The following is a 24,791-nucleotide window of genomic DNA, read 5'->3' as shown; positions in this document are numbered from 1 at the left end:
GGTTCAACTTCTTAGTAGTATCACAGCACTAATACCATCTTCTTTAGCAATTAGTTAACATACACTTATTGATGCAAAGCTAACCAAAAGTTTTTTTCCCGTTTTTTGGCTCCCCTTAGTGTTGGTTGGTTTTGCAGGTGTTTTGTTTGGTTTTGCAATATTTTGCAAAAACAAGTTGAAGTTCACTGTTGTGGACAAGTGTGCTCATGGTATAGGTAGTGTGTGTTTCTCAGGCTAGCAAGGCAGACATGGAGGAATTGAACAAGGTTGCTGAATAGCCTCACTTTCGGGCAAGCAATCTTAGGCCTAGTGAGAGAAGTTGGAGAGAAACAAAGAGACTTAGCAAAGAGACTTTCAAGTTTATCAAAAGTCCTGTCATTTGATTAGAGATTCTCATCTTGTGACAGGAAAGAATTAAAATGCTGAAAAGGGAAACAACTGCAGTAATGATGCTACCTTTTGGGAAGAACATCTTGCATTTGTTCGACCTGAGGACAGCTCTTTAGGAGCAGAAATTTCAGCCGAAAAGAAGAAGCAGGATATAGCAGCGAGCAGTTCAGTTATTGCAATTTTACCTAGGCTAGATTTGTAGCTCTAGAGTGAATCCCACTGTGAATTACCTGCATGGTACCCACACATCTGGCCAGGCTTGTAGGAATGCCAAGAAGCACCTGGTGGTCATGGTCTCTGTGTGTTGATTTTTGCCCCAAAGCTCTAATTCTTATGAGCATGATTAAAGTCTGATACATGCATTTTTAAATGTTAAAATACATCTTTTATTTTCTCTAAGGAAATTAAATCCACAATGAGAAATGAGAATTTATAATATGTAAAAGATGTACTTAGAGAAAATGACTGTATTTATTGCATAAGCATAAAATTACTCTTTTGCCACTTAATTGCTATTCAGTATTATTATGGTCACGCAGAAGGCCTGTGATTCATATGTCAGGGAAACTGGCAGTATTTTTTAAAGAGAATTTAGGCAAATTTTCAATAGGTTCTTTAATTCTGGAAGCTGAAGAAAAGCCTGCAGCTATTGGTATTTGGTAACAGAGTTCCATATCTTAATATTAGAGATGCATTTCAGTTATGTTCCTATGTCCTCAAAATTTAGAGGTGTTACAGGGTTTGTTTTTAGCAGAGAGGGTTGCAATAATTCTGTCAGGTAACAAAAAGAATACATCTTCCATAATGGTGTCCTGTACTTGTCAAGGCGTTTCATCCTAATGAGAAAAGGGGAAAAGGAGAGTAGTTTTCAATTTGTGCTAACAGGGTACAAAACCAAATTTATGTATAATTCCAGGTATCTTTATTAATTTTTAAAATTTAGAGGATTTTTTTTCTCAAAAAATCTCTTAAAAATATGTTGTAATAACAGAGACACATAAGGCTACCTGAACAAAGAGTAACAAAGATTGTTTTATATCCAGTGATCAAAGTTTTCTGTAGCTTTTTTCTAAAGGCCCTGGCATTAAAAATCTGCTCTAATTAATATTTCTGGTTCAATCTTTATGGTATTTCTTTCTGTGATCAGGTTTAGAATAAAATTGAAAGATAACACTCTTAAAGGGTGTAAGCATTAGCTTATGCTCAAACCGAGAAAAAAGTGTATTTTTATCAAGTATATGAATTCCATTTTAGCAAACAAAGTGTCATTTTTGAGAAATCAATCTCTTAAAGAAAGATCTCTGTCCTAGAAATATTAAATGAGCACCTCGGCTGCATGTGCATTCCTGGTTTCTGTACTTTCATATAAAAAATTAGAGAGTGCCGTATTGCTATGTGGGGTATAAATTGAGCAAAAGGAATTATCTTGAGCATAACTGAAATGGTAAGAAGCGAGAAAAAGAACCAAAATTTATGAAGCAGGAGATGGACGTAAGCCCTTCTTAATAAAAATTTTTAAAAGTATGTTGTTAGGAGGGAAAAAAAAAGTAATAAATGGAAGATTTTAGAGGAAGGGATTTTGGACAAAAACTGTTAACTAGAAGAATAGTCTACTTCACGTAAAGATTCCTTCAACAAAGGTTATTTGGATTTACCAGACTTCATTGCTAACATTTTGAATATACATGTGAAAATCAAAGGACTGACTGTTCTGTAGTATTCTGACTGTGAGTCACGCCTTTATGGAACACTTGTAAAAACTGGGGCTTTGCACTGTGGCTTTTCAGTGTCTTTATCAGAAACTTTATAATCAGACATTAATATAGCACAATAATAAAATTTTATTAGAACTGGGTAGGATTGCAGTAGTAAGTTGCTTTTTTTATTAATGCTGACTGCTTCTCCAGATTTGGAATTCCAATATTATATAATAATTGCGTTTTATAAAATTGTGAGTCGCAACCTTCATGTAGGCCTCTGATTGTATTCTTTTTGTGTTTTCCTAGTGTTGTCAGTGTGACTAATTCAAGTAATGATTTGAAGGATGTGGCTGACAAGTATGCAACCTTACTTGAATGTAGGCTCTCACATGTCAAAAGCCAGCATAGATAAGAGTAAGAATCAGAATTTGTGCTCTTAAATACCTTTGTAGCATTATAGTTACGTGAGGTGAGATACTGTGAAGTAGCTTGTGATTGCCTCTAACTAAGTTTAAGTAGAACAAAATGTTAAAAAGGAGTGAAATGTTGTAAAGAACAACCAGGGAGAGTGGACTTCTATTGGTTATCAGTGACACCCAAGTCAAAGCTACTGCAGATTTTAAAATAGTAATGAGATTGACTGTCACTTTTTCTACAATAATAGCGCAGCAGAAATTCATAGAGCATTTTTCCTCTCTCTAAGGAAAATAAGCTAATTGGTGTGTTGTCTTTATATGTGTTTTACCACAGGTGAATAATAGCATATGGTCTACGCACACATTGTCCACATTGTGCAAATTATTCTGGGAGAAAGAAGAAACCTTATTCCTTAGAGTTTTGAAACAACTTTATATTTAGAGGCTCAAAAGAATGTCCAAGAAATGTTTCTCATTCTGATGATGAAGAGATGATTAATATGGACAGATTCTTTCTACAAATTAGCTGAAGACATAAATAGTATGCAAGCTAGGCTTTTTTGCTTTTGTTTTCCTTTTATAACATGACCAGAAGATACCAGGAAAACACAGGATTGATGACAAAGGTGATAGTAAGGAATGTAGCATGGGGTTTGATTCCATTTTATTTTTTCAGACTGTTTTGTCAGTAAGTATTTGCCTTTCTTATCTATTCTTTCTTGTTATGAGATGGCTTCATCTTTGTATATGGCATTGTGTAGATACTTAAACTTACTAAAAGAAAAGTAGTCTTAATGTAGCTACAAATTTTAAATGCAGATTTTTGGTTGGGATTCTTTTGTTGTTAATCAGGAATATGTAAGTAAATATTTCTGTTGGAATAGTTTACCATGTCTGTAACATCAAAATCTGCCAGATGCTTAAGCAGTGTGTCATTCTCATGTTTCTACTTGGGCAGAGAAAGAGTGTTAAACAGTTGTTTTTCCTGCTGTTAGAGCTGTTAAAATTGTTTCTTGTAGTAAATTAGTGCTTAGGTTGACATTGTTAAAACTGAACTATTTTGGTATTAAATATTTACTACCTGCCTACATGGGTGTAGATTAGTTTGTGTGGAGCTTCATGTGATTGCAGCAACTCATGTGTCTGCTGTAGTAGGTCGCTCCTTTAGAATTTGTAGTGGTTTACATACATGTATCTTCATAGATTATCTCAGAAGCACCTGAGGTTTTCACCAGTATATGTTGGAAGAATAAGATAATGATAGTTACATGGATTGCAAACCAGAAGTGCTGTATATAAATTGGACTGGTAATTCCAGTATCCATATCACAAACAGAACGCGTTATTCAGAGCGAGTACGCTTCCTCTAAGAAAGATGACCCTAACAAAAAGATCCTGCAGTGCTTTGGAGCCAGCACATGTGTTCATATGGAATGATGCATGTGGTTCATTGATTCCCATCAAAGCCCTTTCCAAGAAACTTGCATGGAAAGTGATGGCATCACAATAAACTTTTTTTTTTCTGTGGATTTCCTGGGTAGGAGAGAATAAGAGAATAGGGTCTGTTCATTCTGCAGATGCGAACTTTTCTGTACCAACATTTTCCAGGAATAGCTGGCAGATATGTACCACTGCCCTTTAGCATGTTACTATCTTCTTTAGACATAAACTGTCTTCTACATGGAAGGAAACCTCACGAATATGTAGTTTTCACTTTTGCATGTGTGTGTGTGTGTATATGTGTGCATGGCTTTGTGTAGAAGGGCAGTGGACTTGAGGCTTGTCTGTTTTAAGCATCATGGAAAAATCTTACTATTGAGTTAGATTTCATATACAGACCACCAGGAATAAACACATCTAAAGCTTACTAATAAAATAAACATTATGGTGATCATAACTTATTTAGCAGCGTATGTGAAATTGGAAGGTCTTTTCTCTATGTGTACTGTATATGTCTTTTTGCTTCCATAATGGGCAGCCTAATTTTAAGCTTTAAGTGTGGAGAGTAAAAGTAGGTCAAGTTGAAGCTCAGTGTTACAGTGAAGGAGTGTGTCCTGTTATTAACCACTTCAGATGTGGAACAATTTTGTGTAAATGTGGAAAACGTAAAAAGAATTGATTTTGTATTGACATGTAACTTTGTATTAATTTTTAATGGTCATTTAGTTTTGGTCGTTGTTTTCCAGCATGACTTTAAAGAACAGATTGATTTCTTTATATGTTTGTCTGTGGTTTATTAATTTTATTAAGAAAAGATAGTCAGATAATACAAACTGCAGGACAGACTTTGTTGTTAAAGGAGGTTAAGGGTGTGAGTTACACATCAGCCTCTAGTGCACATTGTTTTTTTGCATAGGGCAGGTCATTTTTGATAGAAGATTCCCTTGAGTTGGATTCCTACCCACAGTATATTTCGTTAAGTGAAGCAAGTCATGGATGCGCATAAAATACTTTAGGAGTCGTCCAACAAAATCTGTAAAAGCACAATTTATTCTTATCACTACGATTCTGATTACCGTATGTATATGCTAGAACCCTAGTTTAAGAGACTGTTTTAAAGAAACCGTTTTAGTGAGTTTTGGAAGTTAAAGGTTATTGTATCTGATCCTGTGAGAAATTATTTGCTAGTAACTGGGACTATTGTCAGTGTACTGTCCGTTGTGCGTGTATAAGTTTCCTCTAATGGTGGAGCTGTGGGGCTTTTTTGTCCTAGCCTATACATAGTGTGTGTGCGTCTCACCTTCCCCCATGTTCTTTGCTCAGGGGTTACTGGGTACACACACTTTCCCTTCTTTCCCAACCTTTGATTGCTGGAGTCTCCAATAGAGCAAAAAGTAAGCTGCAGGTAATATGTGTATAAGGATGGGAGAGCCCCCATAAAAATCTACCAGTAAACATTGTTTGTATGGTGCTTATTTTTATATCTGTTGCACTGAAAATTATTTCAAATTGAGCAGTTCAGTTGGAAATAGCTCTTGAATTCCTAAATAAATAGCTACTGTTTATCAAAGAAACAAAGCTCTTCTGTAAGTATCTACAGTGGCATAGGGCTTGTTGCAGATGTGGATCTGCAGGAATAGCATATCTCTTGTAGTTGTCACCAAAAATACGATTGCTCTTCAAGGATTGCTTGCACTTAAGTTTTTTGGCAGTTCATCACAGAGATACTATATTATTCTACAAGATCAAGCTACCAAAGAATTAAACTTACTTGGTGAAGTCCATTGTCTTCTGACATTTAAGCTATGGAGAAGCAAACTACACACAGAAGCATCTAGCACTAAGAAGGGTAGGGTTTTTCTTGCATCTGGCGTGTGCATCAGATGTATGTAATAGTGTCTGAATTCTCAAGAAAATGGATCTGTTTGACAGCTATTTAAATGTTGATTAAGGAGGAATTCAGGGACCAGATTAGGTAGGCCTTCAGAATGCCTTATTTACATGGTAAATACTAAATATAATGTACGATTTAGGGTAGTGCATGGGTCTCATAATCAGTTCATAATGCAGTAACTGCTATTACTAGTTCTGTCCTTTCAGTCAGTTGAAATCCTAAAAGGGTTGCCAATGATTTACCTAGTGTATCCATTGTGATTACTAAGCTTAAGATCAACCCCAGAGGGAGATGGTCAGTGGCACAGAGTCTAGTTGGAGGCTAGTGACTACTGATGTACTCCAGGGGTCAATACTGGGTCTGATCCTGTTCAGCATCTTCATTAATGAACTAGATGATGAGGCAGAGCATACCCTCAGCAAGTTTGCTAATGACACAAAACTGGGAGGAGGGGCTGATCCACCAGAGGGACCTGGACAGACTGGAGAAATGGGCTGACAGGAGCTCATGCAGTTTAGCAAGAGATAGTGCAGAGTCCTGCACCTGGGGAAGAACAACCCCAGGCACCAGTACATGCTGGGGCTGCCCAACTGGAAAACAGCTTTTCAGAAAAGGACCTGGGTGTCCTGGTGGAACATGAGTCAACAACATGGCCTTGTAGCAAAGGAGGCAGAATCCTGGCCTGCATTAAACAAAATACTGCGAGCAAGTTGAGGGAGGTGATCCTTCCCCTCTGCTCAGCAGTGGTGAGGCCACACATGGAGTACTGTGTCCAGTGCTGGGCTCCCCAGTACACGAGAGACTTGGACACACTGGAGAGAGTCCCATAAGGACTACCAAGTAGGTGAAGAGACTGGAGCAGCTCTACATGAGGACAGGCTGAGAGAGCTGGGACTGTTCAGCCTGGAGAAGAGAAGGCTCAGGGGGATCTTGTCAATTGTATATAAATACCTGAAGGGAGGGTGCAAAGAGGATGGAGCTCTTTTCAGTGGTGCCCAGTGACAGGACCAGAGTCAGTGAGCACACACTGTGAGGCTGACTAAACACTGACACAGGTTTCCCAGTGAGATTATGGAGTCTTGGAGACATGGTCCTGGGCAGTTGGCTCTATGTGGCCCTGCCTGAGCAGGGGGTTTGACCAGATGACCTCCAGAGGTCCTTGAAGACCTCAACCATTCTGCGAATCTGTGAAGGCACATTGAAGGACTAGATCTCTGTGAGGGTGAGGTGCTTGTGAAAGTTGAAACACTGCTTTCAATGGATTTCTTGTCTACAAATGAACAAAGTGAAAAGGGGTGATTCTTTCTAAGTTAGAGTGTTTTACAGAATGACCAGCAGAAAAACTTGTAGACTTACAGTACTTTTCAAGTAACAAAAGCAAGGTAAAGAACTTAAATGGTAGACATAGGTGGTTTTCCTTTACCTCACCATGTTCATGTTTTACATTAAAAAGTATGAATAGTAAATTTGTTTGCTTAGTTATAGGCCAGTTTGTTCAAAAGGAGTTGTGACACATTGAGGAGGACACTGCATAACTAATTCTTAGACTTTTGAGTTTTAGAAAAAGGTACAGAAGATACAGTAAGGTGCAACAGAGTAGATTGCCATAGACCATATAGGAAAATTTTGTCAAGCCAAAGTAATTAATGCAAGAGAAAAAACATATTTGCTGAATGTGGGATTCAGAAGAGTACATGAGTATTAATAGAAGCTGCTAATATTTAGCTGAGCCACTTGGTGTGTCTCCACCACTTCCCTTTGTGTGTCCTTCATTGTCTGGCTTTTTTATTGCTGCCAGAGATTTCCCAGCACTTTTACTACTCTGAATAACGAGTTAGTGGTATGTGAGAAGCTAACAATATCTTGTTAAACAGCAGTGTGTATCTGATGTAAAAAACTTAATGCAACATGATTCATTTAAACTGTTGGCATTTATGTAATGTTGTATGATTTCTGATTCAAAGCCATCATCTGTCTTACTTGGAATGCAGACAGAGCTTACTGATTCTCACATTGAAAAAGAGCTCATAAATTAAGGCTGCAGTTTCATGTTATAGCTGAGTCAAGTGAACAGGTTGCTGGTGCCACAAATGTGTGTATGTGTGGGAGGGGTGGGTGTTCTTCGTTCCTTTTCCTTTCTGTGTGGATTTGCCTTTTCCTGCTCTTCCCCAATCACAAATTAAGCTAATACAGCAGTTTATTTGAAATTTTTTGAGAAGCTAGCCATATCTTGTTAAAGAGCAGCATGTATCTGATGTAAAAAACTTAATGCAACATGATTTCCCAATCACAAATTAAGCTAATACAGCAACTTATTTGAAATTTTGTGAGGGTAATGCTGTTCCGTTTCAGTGGTTTTAACATGTTATCTGAAGATTATGAAAGCCAATGCAAGATGAGCAGATGCAGCTAGGAAGGGATAGGGTGAAGGATCTAGGCTTTTGTTTTGAACAAAGTAGTAATTTGGTGGAAGCTCTAATGTGGAACTGCAGCTCTTTGAAAGGTATTGCATACTAACCACTATAATTTAGAAATTATTTTGGAAGGACTGTTGGATGTATAAATCACAGAATCACAGAAACATCAAGGTTGGAAAAGACCTTGAAGATCATCCAGTTCAACCATCAACCCAACATTAACAGTTCCCAACTACACCATATCCCTCAGCGCTAAGTCAACCCTACTCTTAAACACCTCCAGGGATGGGGACTCCACCACCTCCCTGGGCAGCCCATTCCAACGCCTAACAACCCATTCTGCAAAGAAATGCTTCCTAATATCCAGTCTAAACCTTCCCTGCTGCAGTTTGAGGCCATTCCCTCTTGTCTTATCACTTATTACTTGGTTAAAGAGGCTCATCCCCAGCTCTCTGGACCCTCCTTTCAGGTAGTTGTAGAGGGCGATGAGGTCTCCCCTCAGCCTCTTCTTCTCCAGACTAAACAACCCCAGTTCCCTCAGCCGCTCCTCGTACGACATGTGCTCCAGACCCTTCACCAGCTTCGGTGCCCTTCTCTGGACACGCTCGAGTAATTCAATGTCCTTTTTGTAGTGAGGGGCCCAAAACTGAACACAGTCATCGAGGTGCGGCCTCACCAGTGCCGAGTACAGGGGTAAGATCCCTTCCCTGTCCCTGCTGGCCATGCTATTTCTGATGCAGTAAAGGAACAGTCTTGCGGAGAGTATTCCTTAGTTTGTGGATGTTGCCAAAAGAATGAGTTAAATGTTTTATCTCCTGGGGAAAAGAAACTATACAACTGAAAATAGCTGGAAATAGCTGGATGTTTTGAAGTTGTCAGGACAGAACTAAGTATGTGGCTAAGTATCTTACATAGTTCAAGGAGACTCTCTTGATCATTTTTATGTACATCTGTAGTCCCCCAACCCCAGTTGTAGATATCTCTTCATGCACATGGGTGAAAGTAAAAATGTGTTTGTGCACGTGAAAATATATTAGTGTATTTTAACCACTTTGAGTGTATTTATGCGTGCATGCATAATATGACAGTGCTTTTGCATTCCTCTTTCTTTAAATCATACAGAATGTTTGAATTAAAAACTAAATTATCACACAGTTTTGTTTGCCTTTGAGCATACAGAAGACTCACTGTTTTGGAGGGCATATCTGATAAAGGGCAGATAATTTCTCTGATTGCATATATTTGGTTAACAGGTGATTCAGAATACTTCCATTTGGGAGCTGAATTTACTATATTAAGTAGAGAAGAATGCTATGTTTCTTTAATGTGTTTGAAATATAGTGGTTTTGACATAAACTTGACTTTCCTTTTCCTGTGCTTAAGGATTTCACATTCTATGTCTTGTTCCTTCTCAGTCTTTTTTTTCTCCTTTATTTTTTTTTATTTCCTGTATTTTCCTGAAATATCCTCAGCATCTTTCTAGTCCTTTGATGAATAAGAGAATACAAATTTAGGGAAATAATGCATATCCTTCAAAGAGAAGTGAAGAAAAATGGTTTTGTATGTTGACTGCTACAGTCATTTTGTCTATTGATCTTCAAGAAAGAATGCTCAGAGAAAAGCTGTGCAGTTATTCTGAGATCACTTCTGCAATTTATATGCTGAATAGCAGCTTTTGCAAATCTTAATTCTACCCTCTTGGTTTATGGCCATTTAGAATTTGGTTTAGCAGAAAGTTTGAACTTTACAGTGGTTTTTTATGGAACAATAACAAGTCAGATGAAATAGTACTTTTTCCAAGGAGGTGAACCTATCTGTCTTAGTACTCTGTTTTACAGTTCACATTGAGTTTCATCAGTGTGGCTTAATACAGTGCTGATAATAATGCAAAATAACTTCTATAACAATTTTTACAGCTCATGAATCTTTATTCTGAAATAGTTTTAAAGAAGTTGTCAGTGGGGTTTTTCAAAACCCCTCTTGTAAATCTCACTTGGTCTTATGCAAAATCTTTTCCACTAGCTACCTTTATTTCTGTGCTTAATCTGAAGGACATGAAACACGTAGTTTATGATTCATGAAATTGATATGCACATTAGATTTACTGGAATAGGTGGTGTCAAAAATAGTACTTCTCTAAGAAGATAATTTCTCGTTTCTACATTGATAGGCTGTATCCACATGTACACAACTGTTACTCTCTTTTTTTTCTCTGGTTCATCAAGTTCATCAAGTTTTGGTAACTGATTATTTGAATACCCATGTGATGAAAAATTATCTGCAATTATTATTTTCTTAGCCATTAAAAAGGATCTTACTCTAATTATCCTTAATACTGAAAATGAAAGATTGATTTTCCATTTTTGTTTTAGGAAAATTGCTCTTAGCTGCAGTAATTCCTACTAGTCATATTTTCTATTTCATTTGGAAGAAGGAGAGCAAATACTACTTTCCAAACTCTTTTTCTGAATGCTTGTTTTCTGCTTAGAACATGAAGAAACTTGCACAATGGATGTTTACGCACCATACTTACGAGATGCTGACAATATCTCTCTACTTTGGTTTTTTTTAGAGGAAGGTTAATGAAGAAATCACTGGGGTGGGGGAAAGGGGACAGATATTTAGGTTTTTGGTAAATTCTCCATGCTGTGTTCAGATAGATTCTTACATTGGAAAGTCTTATGTTTTCAGTTCTCTCAAAGCAATAGGTTTTGCTCTTGGTTGAGTCATTCTGATGTTCCCTAAATCAACTAAGTTTTGCAATTTCTAGAGGTTTTTAGGCTTTTTGGCTTTCATTACATCCTCTGCTAAGATGAAAAGCAGTGGTAAAATTTGGTATAGGTGCTGCCTTCATTAGTATGATGGCATCTAGCTTTATGATAATGTGGTCTGAACTAGCTAGAGTAAATAATGTCACAGAGAACATGAGATAATAACAGTGGTGATGACATAGAAGTCTTACTTATTCATACTGTGATGGAACCTGATCAGGATTTTCTCACTCTTCCTCTTTTGCAAATCTTACTTCGGAGTCTGAGTAAGAATCTTGGATTTTTTGATGGTACTCTGAAACTGAGTACAAGTAATTTTCTTTTTATCCCTTTTTCTCTCTCCTGTTACAAATGGTAAGATTTTTAAAACCAAGTTTATTCATATCTAATTCCCAAAATGACTGTTCTTAAAATGTTTAATATCTAATTGCCTTACTGTTAGTTGTTAATTTGAAAAAGTACTATTTTAGAGTTCTTCATGATTGAAATCATTACCTAAAATTATAGAAAAAGAATGCTAGGGGAGTTTGAACACTAAGTATTTGTTCTGGGTTATGTTTTCCATTTTATGGAAAACTGTTATAATTTACTGCAACTAAATTGTAAGCCTTCTTCCTGGCATAATAATTTGTGATTTCTTTGATGAAGGGAGATAGGCAGGAGGAAGACTGCACTTCAGGCTTAAGCTTACATGTTTGGAAGAAATTTAGGATAATAGTGATAACATTTCAGTCTCATAGCTCAGAAAAAGAGATTTCATCTTGTACAGCGACCATCTGCTGTTCGTACTGTGGCCTTAGTGGCCTTTCACACAACTTCAGTACCCACATCTCCGCTGAAGAAAGGACCAGTGCACAGTCGATTCCCTGCTGATTGCTCAAGACTTGAAATTTACCATGGTCCAAGGAATCGTGAAACTTACTATCTTCTCGTATCCAGAATACTTTAGTTTAAAATAAAAAGAGAAATTTCTGATTATTTTTGAAGTATTCTTTTTCTCAGTTGAAGATTTTATTTCTTTAATTACTGGTTTGGGGTTTTTTTTGTGAGTTACAGTTAACCCTTGAAATAACTCCTCTCTTTGAAAATGCTTATCTTTGTTGAAACCAAACATCCTGGATAGCCTCAGAAAGTCTGAAAAGGTATTCACTACCGAACTGTTGTTTATATAAACTTCCAGTATGATGACTCTTAGCTAGTACCTGACCACTGGGGAAGGGTAGCAGTGTCAGGGCTGAGCAAGTTCTCATCTGTGTGAATTACCTAGTTGACAACTCGTTTCTCAGTGTTTGGCCAACAGATCTAGCAGTATCTCCAAAGGTTAGATACAGTGATTAGGACTCCAAACATGTTATTAGTAAACAACTATCTCAGTAAGGGCTCTGAGAGTATCCCTACTCCTGACCAGGGTCAGGACCAATATACAATAATTTGGCTGAGGACTGCTCCTTTCAGCCCTCAGCTGGAGGCTTTACCTCCTTGGGGTGAATGTCCCAGGGAGGGCCAAACCCTGTCCCGTGGGAGCTGCTTTCATCTGAGGCTTTACTGCTCAGCCCCATCTGAGCCCCAGCTCCTGCTGCCTGTTCATCTGGTCCTGGACCCTGACTCCTGGCTGGTTTCTGGACTGACCGGGGCAGTGTCTTGTCACTATGAACCTGCCCACCAGTCATGGGGCTGTGTCTGGTGCTTGTTCACCTCACTGTGCCTGATCCTGACCCCTGCCCACAGGCTGACTTCCCACCTTGACCCCAGACGTGCTTTATCACTGCAGACTTGACTGATCTGAACTTGGGGCTAATCCCCTGCCTGCCCTGTGCTGTTGCTGAAGGCGGTGGTGTGGGACCTGGTTGGTAAGACTCGGTCCGGCTGGCCAGGGGTCTCCGATGGCTGCTCATCCCCTGGGAGCAGCCAGCCCTCATTTGCACACCGTGACCCTGGCTGCTCAGTAACAAATGAAGAAGAATAATCAGGGAATGGTAACACCGTTGAACAAAGTAGGTGGTAGGATGTGGCTACAGAAGACAGTAATGCCTTTCCCAGCCAGGAAATAAGGAACCCTTTTGCCTGCTGTGGAAACAACTGTGTACTAACCAGAGCAGTCTCAGTAGGGTTCTTGCTCATTTTTCACTTTCCTCCCAAGAACTGTCCACCTTGAGGTAGTTCCTTCCTGTCCTTTAGGTATCTTGTCATTTCCCTGGTATCCTTCCATAGAGGATCTTGAATGCATGCTTTTGCCAAGTAGCTCATCATGTCTGATAAAGGGTTATCTCTCAAGAGGCACTGAAGCACTATCTGAGCTGAGCCAAGTCAGTTACTGTGCTTGGTGAAGAAGTATGGCACTCATGTAATCCAGTTTCCCCTCCTGGGGTAAACCAGAGGACATAAATAAAGTAGAATGTGCTAAAGTTTCTGGATTTCTTAAGTAATTCCATTTGGAAATAAAGTATACCATTAAGATAACAAACAGTTGCGCTCAAACTCTGATTTCTCTAACTGGATTTGTCTAAAGTGCTTTATACTCTGTCCAAGATCAACAACAGAAAAATCTGAACAAGTACGAGGTAAAGAGATTTTACTAGTGTTACAAGAAGAGGGCTACATCATAAGCAGGTTCCTTCTAGGGGGAATAGTAATGGCATTAATAATCTCAAGAGTTCTGTCCTCCTCTCATTCAGATTAGTTTATGATTAGGTACAGAAATGTGGATTTGCTCTATTTGATTTAGAAGCAACTCTACTGAAATGAAAATTTCAGTGACTTGGACTGATGGGCATTACAGTGTCTGTTTAACTATACCTACAGTAAAGATTATTTTTGGTTTCCCATTTTGCTGTCACATTTCTTTTGTAACTTTTAAGTATCTTTTTCACACATGATTAATCTGTAGGGTAATAGCATTTAACAACTGGAAAAATACTTGCATTCTATTCACAACCAGAATTAAGCACTTACAGAAGATCATGAAGTTTATGATCAGACAGAAAAAATACATTACTTTATTTCTAACTTTTGTTGATACGCTAATATGCATCCACTCGTTTGTGTGCTTATCTGATTTATTTAATTACCGACACCTATCCAAAAATATTGAATGATGACATATTCAAGTCGGTGCAGTTTCAACAGAATTAGTAAAACAACATGCTTGCTGTAGAAACAGTCTGGTCCTTGTTACTGTATACCTTACAGTGCTGTTCATATTATACTTTATTAAAGGTAATTATCTGAACCAGTGACACTTTTTTCTGAAATTGTATGTAAATGGTTATCTAACACATTGCAAATTAGATTTTTTCTTTTCTTTTTTAATGACAGAATTGTACACTGATATGATGTAGATGGCAGCATCTCTTCTCTTAGACTCTTTCTCACTATCTGCTGAAGAAACTGCTTTGGTGCAGTTTAACAGGAGTTGTGTCACTCCATAAGTGCCTTAAGACACTAGATAAAACTGAAATGCATGTGAAGCTCCAGCCTTTTTTAACTTAATATTTCTACTTGAAATGCTTCTTTCAACCAACTTGACTAGTGCTGTGGGCTAGAGGGATCATCTGCAGCTTCAGAGTTGAATTCACAGGTGGACTTAGGGACCATAGTGGGAAGTGCTTCACTACCGTCACAGAATGCAAAGCCCTGAGTTAGGTTTCCAGCCTCTTTTCTCAGTGCATGAGGAGTCATGTACTTTAGGAGGAAATTATAATCTTAGGAGAAAATTACAGGCTTAGCTAGTGCTAGGGCTTAGGCACTTCTCTCTGCATAGGCTTATATATCTCTGCATAGTGTTATATCTCTGCAGAGTGTTAAAAGTGTTAAATACACAAGTTAAAAACCTAAATGAATGATGAGAAGTGCGATCAAAAAGAGTGCAATATGCCAAGTCTTGGATCATTTTATTTAGCTCTCTGCTTTTGAGGTCTGTGCAGGTAGTAAACAAACAGTTCTGAAGAGATTCCAGCTAGAAGCAGAAAGGATCGTTGAAACAGCACCTGCTCCTTTTCAGCCTGCTGGCTCAGCCACTTAGCCACAGGAGTGACACATACGACAAGTCTCCTCAATTTAAGGTGTAGTTTGTATACCTACAAATTAAAGATTTCCATTCATAGGCAGCTCTCAAGCAGCAAATTCTCAATTTACGTACACTGAGATGAGTATTCACTTATTGATACCTTATGAAACTAATACTAGGATAGCATAATTTGCATGTGCTCATCAATAAAGATTTCTTTTCTAAACCAAAACCAAGAACTTCAGTAACAAAGCCTATCAAACTTTGACTAATCCTTTGATTGTGGAAAATCTGGCAGAACCATGATAATGTAATGAATGGGTTACACTGGTATAATAAATGACTGAAAGTTTTCATAGAAGAGTACAGATAGTGATTAATGTACTGATACAGTGATAACAAATCCTTCAACAGATTATTTGATTCCAGATTACAGTGCCATTTTCTTTAATTAGTCCTCTAAAGGATTATGCATCAGATTTTTTCTTAATAAACAAGCCTTTGAAATGCCATGTTGTCAGTATTATCAAGTCATTCACTGAAGTACTGAATCCTTGGAATTACACAGTAAAAAATGAATTAAATTTTAATTCTATAACTTTCTGGCTTTTACAGTACTTATTTCAATGTTAAAAACATCCAAGATGTCATTTTTTGTGGATTTTTCTTTATAGCTTTCTTTGCAAATTGTTTTCTTAAACTTGAGTTTTACTGGTGAAGGAAAGTGATCAGTTTGATGGCACTTGCTATCTGTAGTGTAACAGCTTCCGAATGTGGCATCCAATCAGCAAAAAATATATAGAAAATCTTCAGTGAATAGAACATTTATATTGTTTTTTTTAGCAAAATCTAAAGGAGGAGATGAAGGAAATATGCTACTTACGATGTCTGATCAGTGAGGCAATAGTTGTAATTAAGAATCTTGTCCGTAGGAGAAAAATCAATTGATGGTTATTGAGAATTTCCTCAAAAGTCTTCCACTGCCCCACCCAGGGAAGAAGAATGGCAAGGCATGGATCCCATCACACAGCATGGTGGTGTGGTACAGGAATTCATGTGATGGGGCTGACTGGAGTTTTGTTGGGTGAAGAGGCATTCAGAGAGTCTCTAGAATACGCACTGAGCACAGTTTATAGAAGCAATGGACTGTGTGATTTTGTGACATTATACATAACAAAAAAGCATAGAAATTGCAATAGCAATGATCCCCCCTCCTTTTTTTTTCCTCTCCTGAATTCATGTCAGTGAAAAAATGTGGAGGACAGTAATCAGTAGCTACCTTTCCAGCAAGGTCCACTGTGCAGCCCCATTGTTCTGTACTCTTTTCATTCTTTCAGTTACCCAGAACATCTCTGGATTACCTGCTGAATGGTTTTTTCCTTACAAAACCAGAGAGACATAAGTCAGTACTAGCCTCCACCTTTGTTAGGACTTAACAGCAGACTACTGGTTTTGTAGGTCAAATGAAATAGTGCTGATTCACACTGCTGCCTTTGGGGAACGTTTTGTTAAAGATTTAGCCCCCATCTGAAGGGGAAGGAGAATCTTCACAGTTTATATATATATGTATATATATATTTCACCTTCTTTTAAGATGATGTCAAGCTTTATGTTACAAAAAGGTCAGCCATAGAATCATAGAATGGTTTGGGTTGGAAGAAACCTTAAAGATGGGCAGAGAAACCATGGGCAGAGACACCTTCCACTAGACCAGGTGGCTCAAAGCCCCATCCAGCCTGGCCTTGAACACTTCTAGGGAGGGGGCATCCACAGCTTCTCTGGGCAACCTGTTCCAGTGTCTGACCAACCTCATAGTAAAGAATTTCTTCCTTATATCTAATCTAAATCTACCCTCCCTCAGTTTAAAATCAGTACCCCCTCGTCCTATCACTACACTCCCTGATAAAGAGTCCCTCCCCATCTTTCCTGTAGGCCCTCTTTAAGAACTGGAAGGCCCCTATAAGGAAGCTTTGTACTCAGGTTGTACTCGTTGTTCTGTACTAGTGACCTAGAATTTAGCCATTGCAGGTGATACATAGATAGATACAATTTTTAAAATGGCTTCCTTACCCAGGGAGTCAAAATTTCTCCTTTTGGATTTCTGTCTCACTAACAACTAAACAAATAATAATTGTATACTCTAAATTTTCCTTTAAATTTGAAAATCTGTTAAAGGCATTGATGACTGTTGCAATGCCTTCTGTTAGCTCTTCAGTCTTCGGCAGAAATTTTTTTAATTTAATACCTGGTTCTCGGCAGATAACATAGCTTGACCTTGCATATTACAGGCGGGTTGCTCCTATAACTAGAGAGCAAAGTCCCCACACAACATCCTTGTTGCTGAATTGGAGAGAGATGGGTTTGATGAATGGACTATTTGGGTGGATAAGGAATAGGCTGGATAACTGCATCAAAAGAGTAACAGTCAAGAGGTCAATGTCCAAATTGAGATCAGTAGGAAGTGGTGTCCCTCAGGTGTCCATATTGGGAATGGTAGTGTTCAATATAATTATTAATAACATAGACAGTGGGATTGAGTGCACCCTCAGCAAGTTTGCAGATGACACCAAGCTGTGGTAGTGCATTTGATACACTAGAGGGAAGGGATGCCATCTAGAGGGAGCTTGAGAAATTTGAGGAGAAGGCCCATGTAAACCTCATGAAGGTCAACAAAGCCAAGTGCAAGGTCCTGCACCTGCATTGTGGCAGTGCCCGGTATCAAGACAGACTGAGGGATGAATGTATTGAGAGCAGCCCTGCAGAGAAGACTTGGGGATCCTGTTGTATGAAAAATTGAATGTGAGCCAGCAACGTGTGTTTGCAGCCAAGAAAGCCAACTGTATCCCAGGCTGCATCAAGAGAAGCGGGGCCAGCAGGGTGAGGGAAGTGATTCTGCCACTCTACTCTGCTTTTGTGAGACCCCACCTGGAGTACTGTCTTCAGCTCTGGGGTCCCCAGTACAAGAAAGTCATGGACCTATTAGAACAGGTCCAGAAGAGGGCTATGAAATTGATCGAAGGGGTGGAACACCTCTGCTATGAAGAGAGGGTGAGAGAGTTGGGGTTGTTCAGCCTGGAGAAGAGAAGTCTCTGGGGAGATCTTATTGCAGCTTTTCAGTATTTAAAGAGTAATTACAAGAAAGATGGAGAGAAGCTTTTTGCCAGGGCCTGTAGTGACAGGACAAGAGAAAATGGTTTTAAACTGAATTAGGGTAGGTTTAGATTAGATACGCTGGGACAGTTTGCCCAAAGAAGTTGTGAATGCCCCATCATTGGAAGTGTTGAAGGTCAAATTAGTTGGGGCTTTGAGCAAACTGATCTATTTGGAGATGTCCCTGCTTGTTGCAGGCGGGTTGGAGTAGATGATCTTTAAAGGTCCCTTCTAACCCTAACCATTCTGTGATTCTATGTTCTATTTACAAACAGATGGTGTTTCTCTGTCTTGGAGTCACAGGCTCATTTAGGTTGGAACTGTATTCTTGAGATTCTTAGTCTAACCACCCTACTCAGGCAGGTTCAGCTACTGTGGGTTTCTCAGAGCTGTGTCCAGTTGGGTTTTGAATGTCTCCACAGATGAAGACTCTGAAATCTTTCTGGGGAACCTGTACTGGCATTTAACTACACTCACACTAAAAAATGTGTTTCCTCGAGTTCAAAACAAATTTCCTGTTTTCTGATTTGTGCCCATTGCCTTTTGTCCTGTCACTGAGCACCACTGAGAAGAGTCTGGTTGCTTTTTCATTTCCTGCCATCAGGTATTTATACACATTGGAAAGATCCAGTTTTTCACCAGGAGGTGCTGTTATGATCCCAGTAAGAAAGGCCCTCAGAGTCTTAAGGTATCATTTAAAATAGTATCTATTAGAGCTAGCATTGTAAAGAGAGAATGGAGTAGACAATCTTGCATACCTTTAGACAGTGGGAGCCTCGGGTGGTGTGTAACATTGAATGGGCCACTGATCTAATAGAGCGTGCTGGGCAGTCTCTGCCTGTAGCAGATTCTTTTATTTTGGTCATTCGAGCTGTAACAGGATTTTCTTACAAGGAAACAACTCTGTTCGTTATTTCCACTGGCAAACAGAAAGGATGTCCACATAAGAACTTCTGGGAGCACTTATAGATAAAGGCAAGGCCACACAGGTGGCATAATTGCTGGTACCCAGTCAGAGCTGCCTGTGGGCTCTATTGCAATGTGGTGGCTCTTCACCCTGTGGCCACGGATGTTGTGCAGCATAGCACAGGCCTGGGCTCACTCACTCCAGTTAGCTGTTGTGTGGATCACTAACACTTTGATGTACGACAGTCTTCCCATCAGGATCGCTGCAGATCCCTCATGGTCCTGAAAACCTGGTCATCTGATATATTAGGTGTACTTCAAAGCCAGCGTGTTTGGCTTGGTTTTCTGTGAGCTTTAATGAGAAATTATTTAATGAGTTGGTATACGCTTGTTTCGATATTTGCCTTTTTCATTAGTAATGAAGAATGCTTAGGACCTTGCCACTTACATGAGAAGCAGTAATAGTGTTTTGTTTGTGATGATGTGCTAACAGAGAAATAAAATAGAAAAAAAGTAAATACAGGTTAGACTTAAAATACCCTACTCTAGCATTTTAGCTAAGTAGCAATATGTTTATAATTGGTTTTTATATGTCTTTAGGCTGTTGGAGAGCATCTGCAGGGCTGATCATGAACAGAGACTTTAACTGCCATTTGTTATGTTGTCTTCTCAAATAGTTGCCTGTAATATTTCAAACTACCACAGAAGATCTAAGAGATGCAAATATGTTTCTTGTTAATAGTCACTAAGTAGAAAAGTCAGTTCTTTTTCATGTACACTGAGGAGAAAAATGTTCTTTTTGATCTACTAGTAAGTTATTTTGCATACTAAAATGAAATTTTTGTTATCTGATTTTGACTCAGGTAATTGTTAAAAACAGGGTGCTAGATATCATTTCCAGAGCTTGTGTGAAAATTTGCACAGTGCTCTATCTACATACATACTGTTATGTTGTAAGCTTAATCTTCTGATAGAAATTTTGTGTATGGCATATGTCAATATTTTATTGTGTACCAAGTTTTCTAAACTCTGTTTTATAACTTCATGTCATTTTATAACTTTTAAGTCATAGATTTAAAACTTAATGTCATGCTTTTGATTGAGCAGTCTGACTATAATGCTTCATTAGCTCAATTTCTACTGAAATGTATCTTATAGAAACTGTATCTTACATATTTGCACAGACTGAAAAAATTCTTCTTTGCTTTTCTTCCCATAGGACAAGAAATGGGTTCTCAATCATGAAGATGTCACATTGGCAGAATTACTGGGCAAAGTAAGTAATAAAGTGAACTAAATAACATTTAAACAAGTATGTATTAATCATTAAGCCTATACATTTCCTGTTTGCCTTTTATATTAGTGTGGTATTCTTATATCAATTCTTTTACTTTAATACACAAGACAGCATTGTGCTTTAAATAAATGTAAATCACATTTACTGGTAAATTATATGTGTGATGAAAGTGTTAAACTAGCATATGTATTTTTCTATTTTGGAAGGCTTTTAAGCTAACGATTTCTACAAAGCAAGATGTAGCTGTTTTACTTTGTGTGTCTTACAAAATGTTACAAAATATAAATAAAACCTTATAAATAGATTTACGTTCATGTATTTATAAAATTTATGTATTTATATATAAAATTTGATAAAATTACTAAATCTATATTAAATGTTTGTTGCTTTTGTATGATTTATTGAGTGTTAGGTAACTTCACAATCATGTATGTATGAAATTAATTATTGTGCAATGTAGTTCATATCAAAAATTCTGCTTAGGAGTCTTGAAAATCAGGTAAGCCCCGTTCTTCACTTACATTTTTAGTACCTTTGCACCTACAAAGACACAGTGGCAAATGCCACTCTGGACATGATGTTCCAAAAGGTTTCCTAAAACCTGAAAAATAGGCTTAAATGAGGAGGAGACAAATAAAAGTAATAATCACCTTCTTACCTTGATAGACACTAAAAGAATTGATAAACTTTTGAAGAAATGGGGGAATTAGATAGAAAATTCTGTTACCCAGGATAAAATCTCATTTGCAGTGTACGATGACAAAAAGCATTATCTACCAGTGTCTGCATAAAATTCAGGTACTGTGACAGCTTCACATACTTAAACAGAATGGTATCAATGGAGAAAAATAAAGATGTTTCTGGCATTAAAAAAGCTTTGTCTTGCTAAAAAATAAATATGAATTAGTCTTGATGAGTAAACACAAAGCAATCTGAAAATGCATTAATTTAGTAAACTGATTTTACATGTGCATTGCATGGTTTTGACACAAAGCATTTTTAACACTCAATAAAGACAACGCAGTGCTTAAAAGTGATTATAGAAGGATATGTTCTTTAAAAAGTACAGAACAGGATAAAAACTTTTTTCAAACACAGTATAAATCTGTTATGTATCCATTTCTAAAAAGAAATAGTCAAACTGGAAAAGATAAGAATGACAGAATCATCAGCATCCATATGACAAAATATTAAATGAACTACAGCTGTTCACCATGGAAGTGAGAAATCTGATGGTCTATAAATTCTTGAGTGTCCTGGAAGAGATGAGGGGGAAAATCATAAAAACTTAATGCATAAGAGGATTTAGAGCTTTAGAAGAGATGAAGATTTTCTTTCACCTCAGGAGTGAACAGTCTGTTTATTTACTCAGTATTAATTCTATAATACCCCACAAAATGTAAGCTATATGAAAGGAACATGTTATATTAAAAATCATATATATGATAGTAATTAAATATTTTAAATAAAGAAAAAAGGCATTTTCAATACTTAAGTAGTCCTTAAGGTGTGTTCAGCTTTCACTGTTAAATAATTCTGATGAGAAGGCTGGAGGAAAAGTGTGTTGGGAGTGACTCAGCTTCTTACCTTTGGGCATCTCTTGCCATTTTAGATAGGAAGTAGTGTCCTGGCCTCTAGAAGTGCTATTTCAGAAGGGCAGATTGCTGTCATAGATCCTTTGCCTTGCTTGCCAGCTATATCTTCCTTATCCTAAGATATATAAATAATACTGGAAACCTGCATTTAGGCCTAAATTTCTTCCGTTGTTACTAGCAGCACATTACTGTTTTCCATCTGTGAGTTTCTTTTTCCCCTTTTCCATCTTTTTCCTTTGGCAATATGATATTTAAATGCATGATACAGTGAAATCTTCATCACTCAGGAAAGAAAAAAAAAACATTTCTAGCAGAGTTTTGCTGGTTTTTGAAGTCACATGTAGCCCCAGATACCAGGACGCAGAAGTGGAATTCATGTGCAAATTTATCAGACATAGATTTAAAATTGAGTTGTATTTATTCTTTGCGAAATACAAAATTTAACTAAAGGTATGAGATCTTCAGTTTTCTTTTTTTTTCTCTAAGGTGTTTTTCATTGATACCAGTGTTTTGTTGTATATCCCACAATTTCCTTCTCCCTTCAATTTGTGTCCTAATTAATTTTTCTTTTATTTTTATTTAGGTAAAAAATCTGATGGAGATTGTTGTATGATCTTTATTGTTTCAGGTTTTTTCTATGAAAGCTAAAATAATAAACAACTTACCTTGGAGGTATGTTGTTGAAGACTTAAAAAATCTGATTATAAAATGAGCTACTTTCTAAAGTCTTGTCCAAATGTGAGGCCTTACATAATTGCCTTTATAGAGCAGTGCTGAGCTTAGCTTTTAAAAACACTGTGAGTTTTCCAGGGCAGAGACTAAAGTACATTTTTTTCAGTGGTTTTAATTTATGATCAAAATTAATATTCAGTGTCTTTATTTTTCCTATTTTGCATTTTTTCTTTCTTGTATATGTGAGAACGTTTGTGTTATTTTGATGTGTTTTGTCCAAGTTTCACAGATCATCTTTTGGTGTTTTGCAGACTGCAAGTTAAAAACTATTGATAAAATACAATAGTGTGAAAATGTAAGAGTGCAGGAGTAAGAATAAGAAAATAATATACTACTATCCATATCTGTTGACTTTAGAGGTTACTAGGAGGTTTTATGTGAAAGTTGTAATTACACAATTAATGTAGTTTTGTTTCTTTCGAGCAAGGTCAAGGTAGAACTCATGTGCTGTGTCCATATAATAGATGCACTATGTTTGTAGAACTACATTGTTAGGGGCAGGTACTGGAAGAACACCTTGTTTGACTTCATAAACACATTTCAAAGTTCCGTGCCAGTTACATTAGTTGTCTACATTATTTTTCTGGAGACCTGTGAAAATTTTGTTTTCTTAGGATGATTTTTTTTTTTTTGTCCTGATTTCAGGGTAATTTTGGTGAGGTGTATAAGGGAACATTAAAGGATAAAACTCCTGTTGCTGTAAAAACTTGTAAAGAAGATCTTCCTCAGGAATTGAAAATAAAATTTCTGTCAGAAGCCAGGTAGGTTCTCTAGATTTAATTGAAATATATACTTGTTGGGGGTTTTTTTGTTTTCAACCTTTATTACTAGATGGATTTACAAAATCTGACCTTCAGAAAAACTCAAAGAAACAGTAGTCAAACTTCTTCCTTCTTTTCTCTCCTTCACATTCTACAGCTATTGCCCCAGTAACTAAACATAACCATTTTTAATGTGTGAATGCAGTAGCATCTGTACTTGCTGAAACTACATCTTAGACAAAGCAATATGCCTATGCCTATAAAACACAATTTTGTTGTTGAAAGTGCTTCCATTTAGAATTTCTTCTGAGATGTGCAATGAAGATTAGGATAAGAAGACTGGAAGATGCTGTTAATTTAAATGTGATTATTTGTGTCATAAGTCTTACCTTACATGCATGACTAACAGACCTGATCAAATGTGGCAAGGTTACTGTATAGACCCCATTTAGTAATTTTCTCTTTGTAAGATGAGTTCACTCCAGCAGAGATATTCTATGCTTGTGACTGCATACTTATTTTTTAAGTTACAGCCATGCCACAATATGCTAAGTATTCCGAATACAGGCTGATGTAGATAGGTAGGTTCTGAGACCTCAGGGTAGAGGGGTGTATTGAGACAATTTCACAATTGTTTAAACTAACTTCCTCCCTCTTTCTATGAAGCTTCATAGTTTTCATTTTTACTCCCAAACTAGTATGATTAATATGGAAAAGTAAAAGATTCTATCTACATTTAGAGAATGAAGATCAGCCACCATATCTATTGAATAATTTTAAACAGCTTATAACTTCTACTCCTGGTCGTCAAAAAAAAAGGAATAAAGAGGAGGTGCTTTAAGTCAGCAAAGAAGAAACATTTAAGTTAAAAGGTCTCTGTAGAATTCTTCCTTGACCTTTATTTCACTTACAAATCATAGCATGATTGTTTTAGGCTGCAAATGTTCTTATTAAAGTATTTGTGTAAAAAGATGTAAATGTCTTTGTTTAATTTCCAAAATTAAAATTGCTGTGCTTATAGTCTTCTAAAACTTTTGGTATTAATATCTTGAAGTAAAATTGGAATGAGTGTGCTTTTGAAAAGTGCAGCAGGGAAGTGTAGAGGCATGCTGTTCATGTTTTTTTGATGTAGCTCTGCTTCTGGTCCACCATTGAAATGATCCTTAAGTGCAAGGGTTCTTGTCAGGCCATTTTTCAGTTATATAGACAAATGTCATGTAGGCAATTGCAATACGAATAATATAGTGTTCTTGATTTATTAGTGAATCGTTATGCCCTCCATTTCAAACAGAATGATGACTGATCCATTATGTTGA

At 37.3% G+C, this 24,791-nt stretch overlaps 1 protein-coding gene across 8 annotated transcripts in view; it reads left to right on the top strand.

Annotated features, from left to right (window-relative positions):
* FER (FER tyrosine kinase) overlaps nucleotides 1-24,791 on the top strand; it is a 209,616-nt gene that overhangs the window by 111,801 nt on the left and 73,024 nt on the right. For 6 of the 8 annotated variants that reach the window (XR_012621782.1, XR_012621783.1, XM_074813537.1 and 3 more), the window contains 2 exons: nucleotides 20,310-20,366; nucleotides 23,360-23,475. Coding sequence is in view for 5 of the 8 variants with exons in the window: in XM_074813537.1 (XP_074669638.1) it covers nucleotides 20,310-20,366; nucleotides 23,360-23,475 (173 nt within the window). In the remaining 3 variants the exon portion in view is untranslated. Of the gene's footprint in view, nucleotides 1-2,840; nucleotides 2,969-20,309; nucleotides 20,367-23,359; nucleotides 23,476-24,791 lie in introns of those variants that run through there. The other 2 variants (XR_012621784.1, XM_074813542.1) reach the window with 2 other exon arrangements.

Source organism: Strix aluco, chromosome Z (assembly GCF_031877795.1).
Source record: "Strix aluco isolate bStrAlu1 chromosome Z, bStrAlu1.hap1, whole genome shotgun sequence".
Classification (NCBI taxonomy): domain Eukaryota; kingdom Metazoa; phylum Chordata; class Aves; order Strigiformes; family Strigidae; genus Strix; species Strix aluco.
Note: the sequence above shows the minus strand (reverse complement) of the source record. Positions and strands in the feature narration are given on the sequence as shown.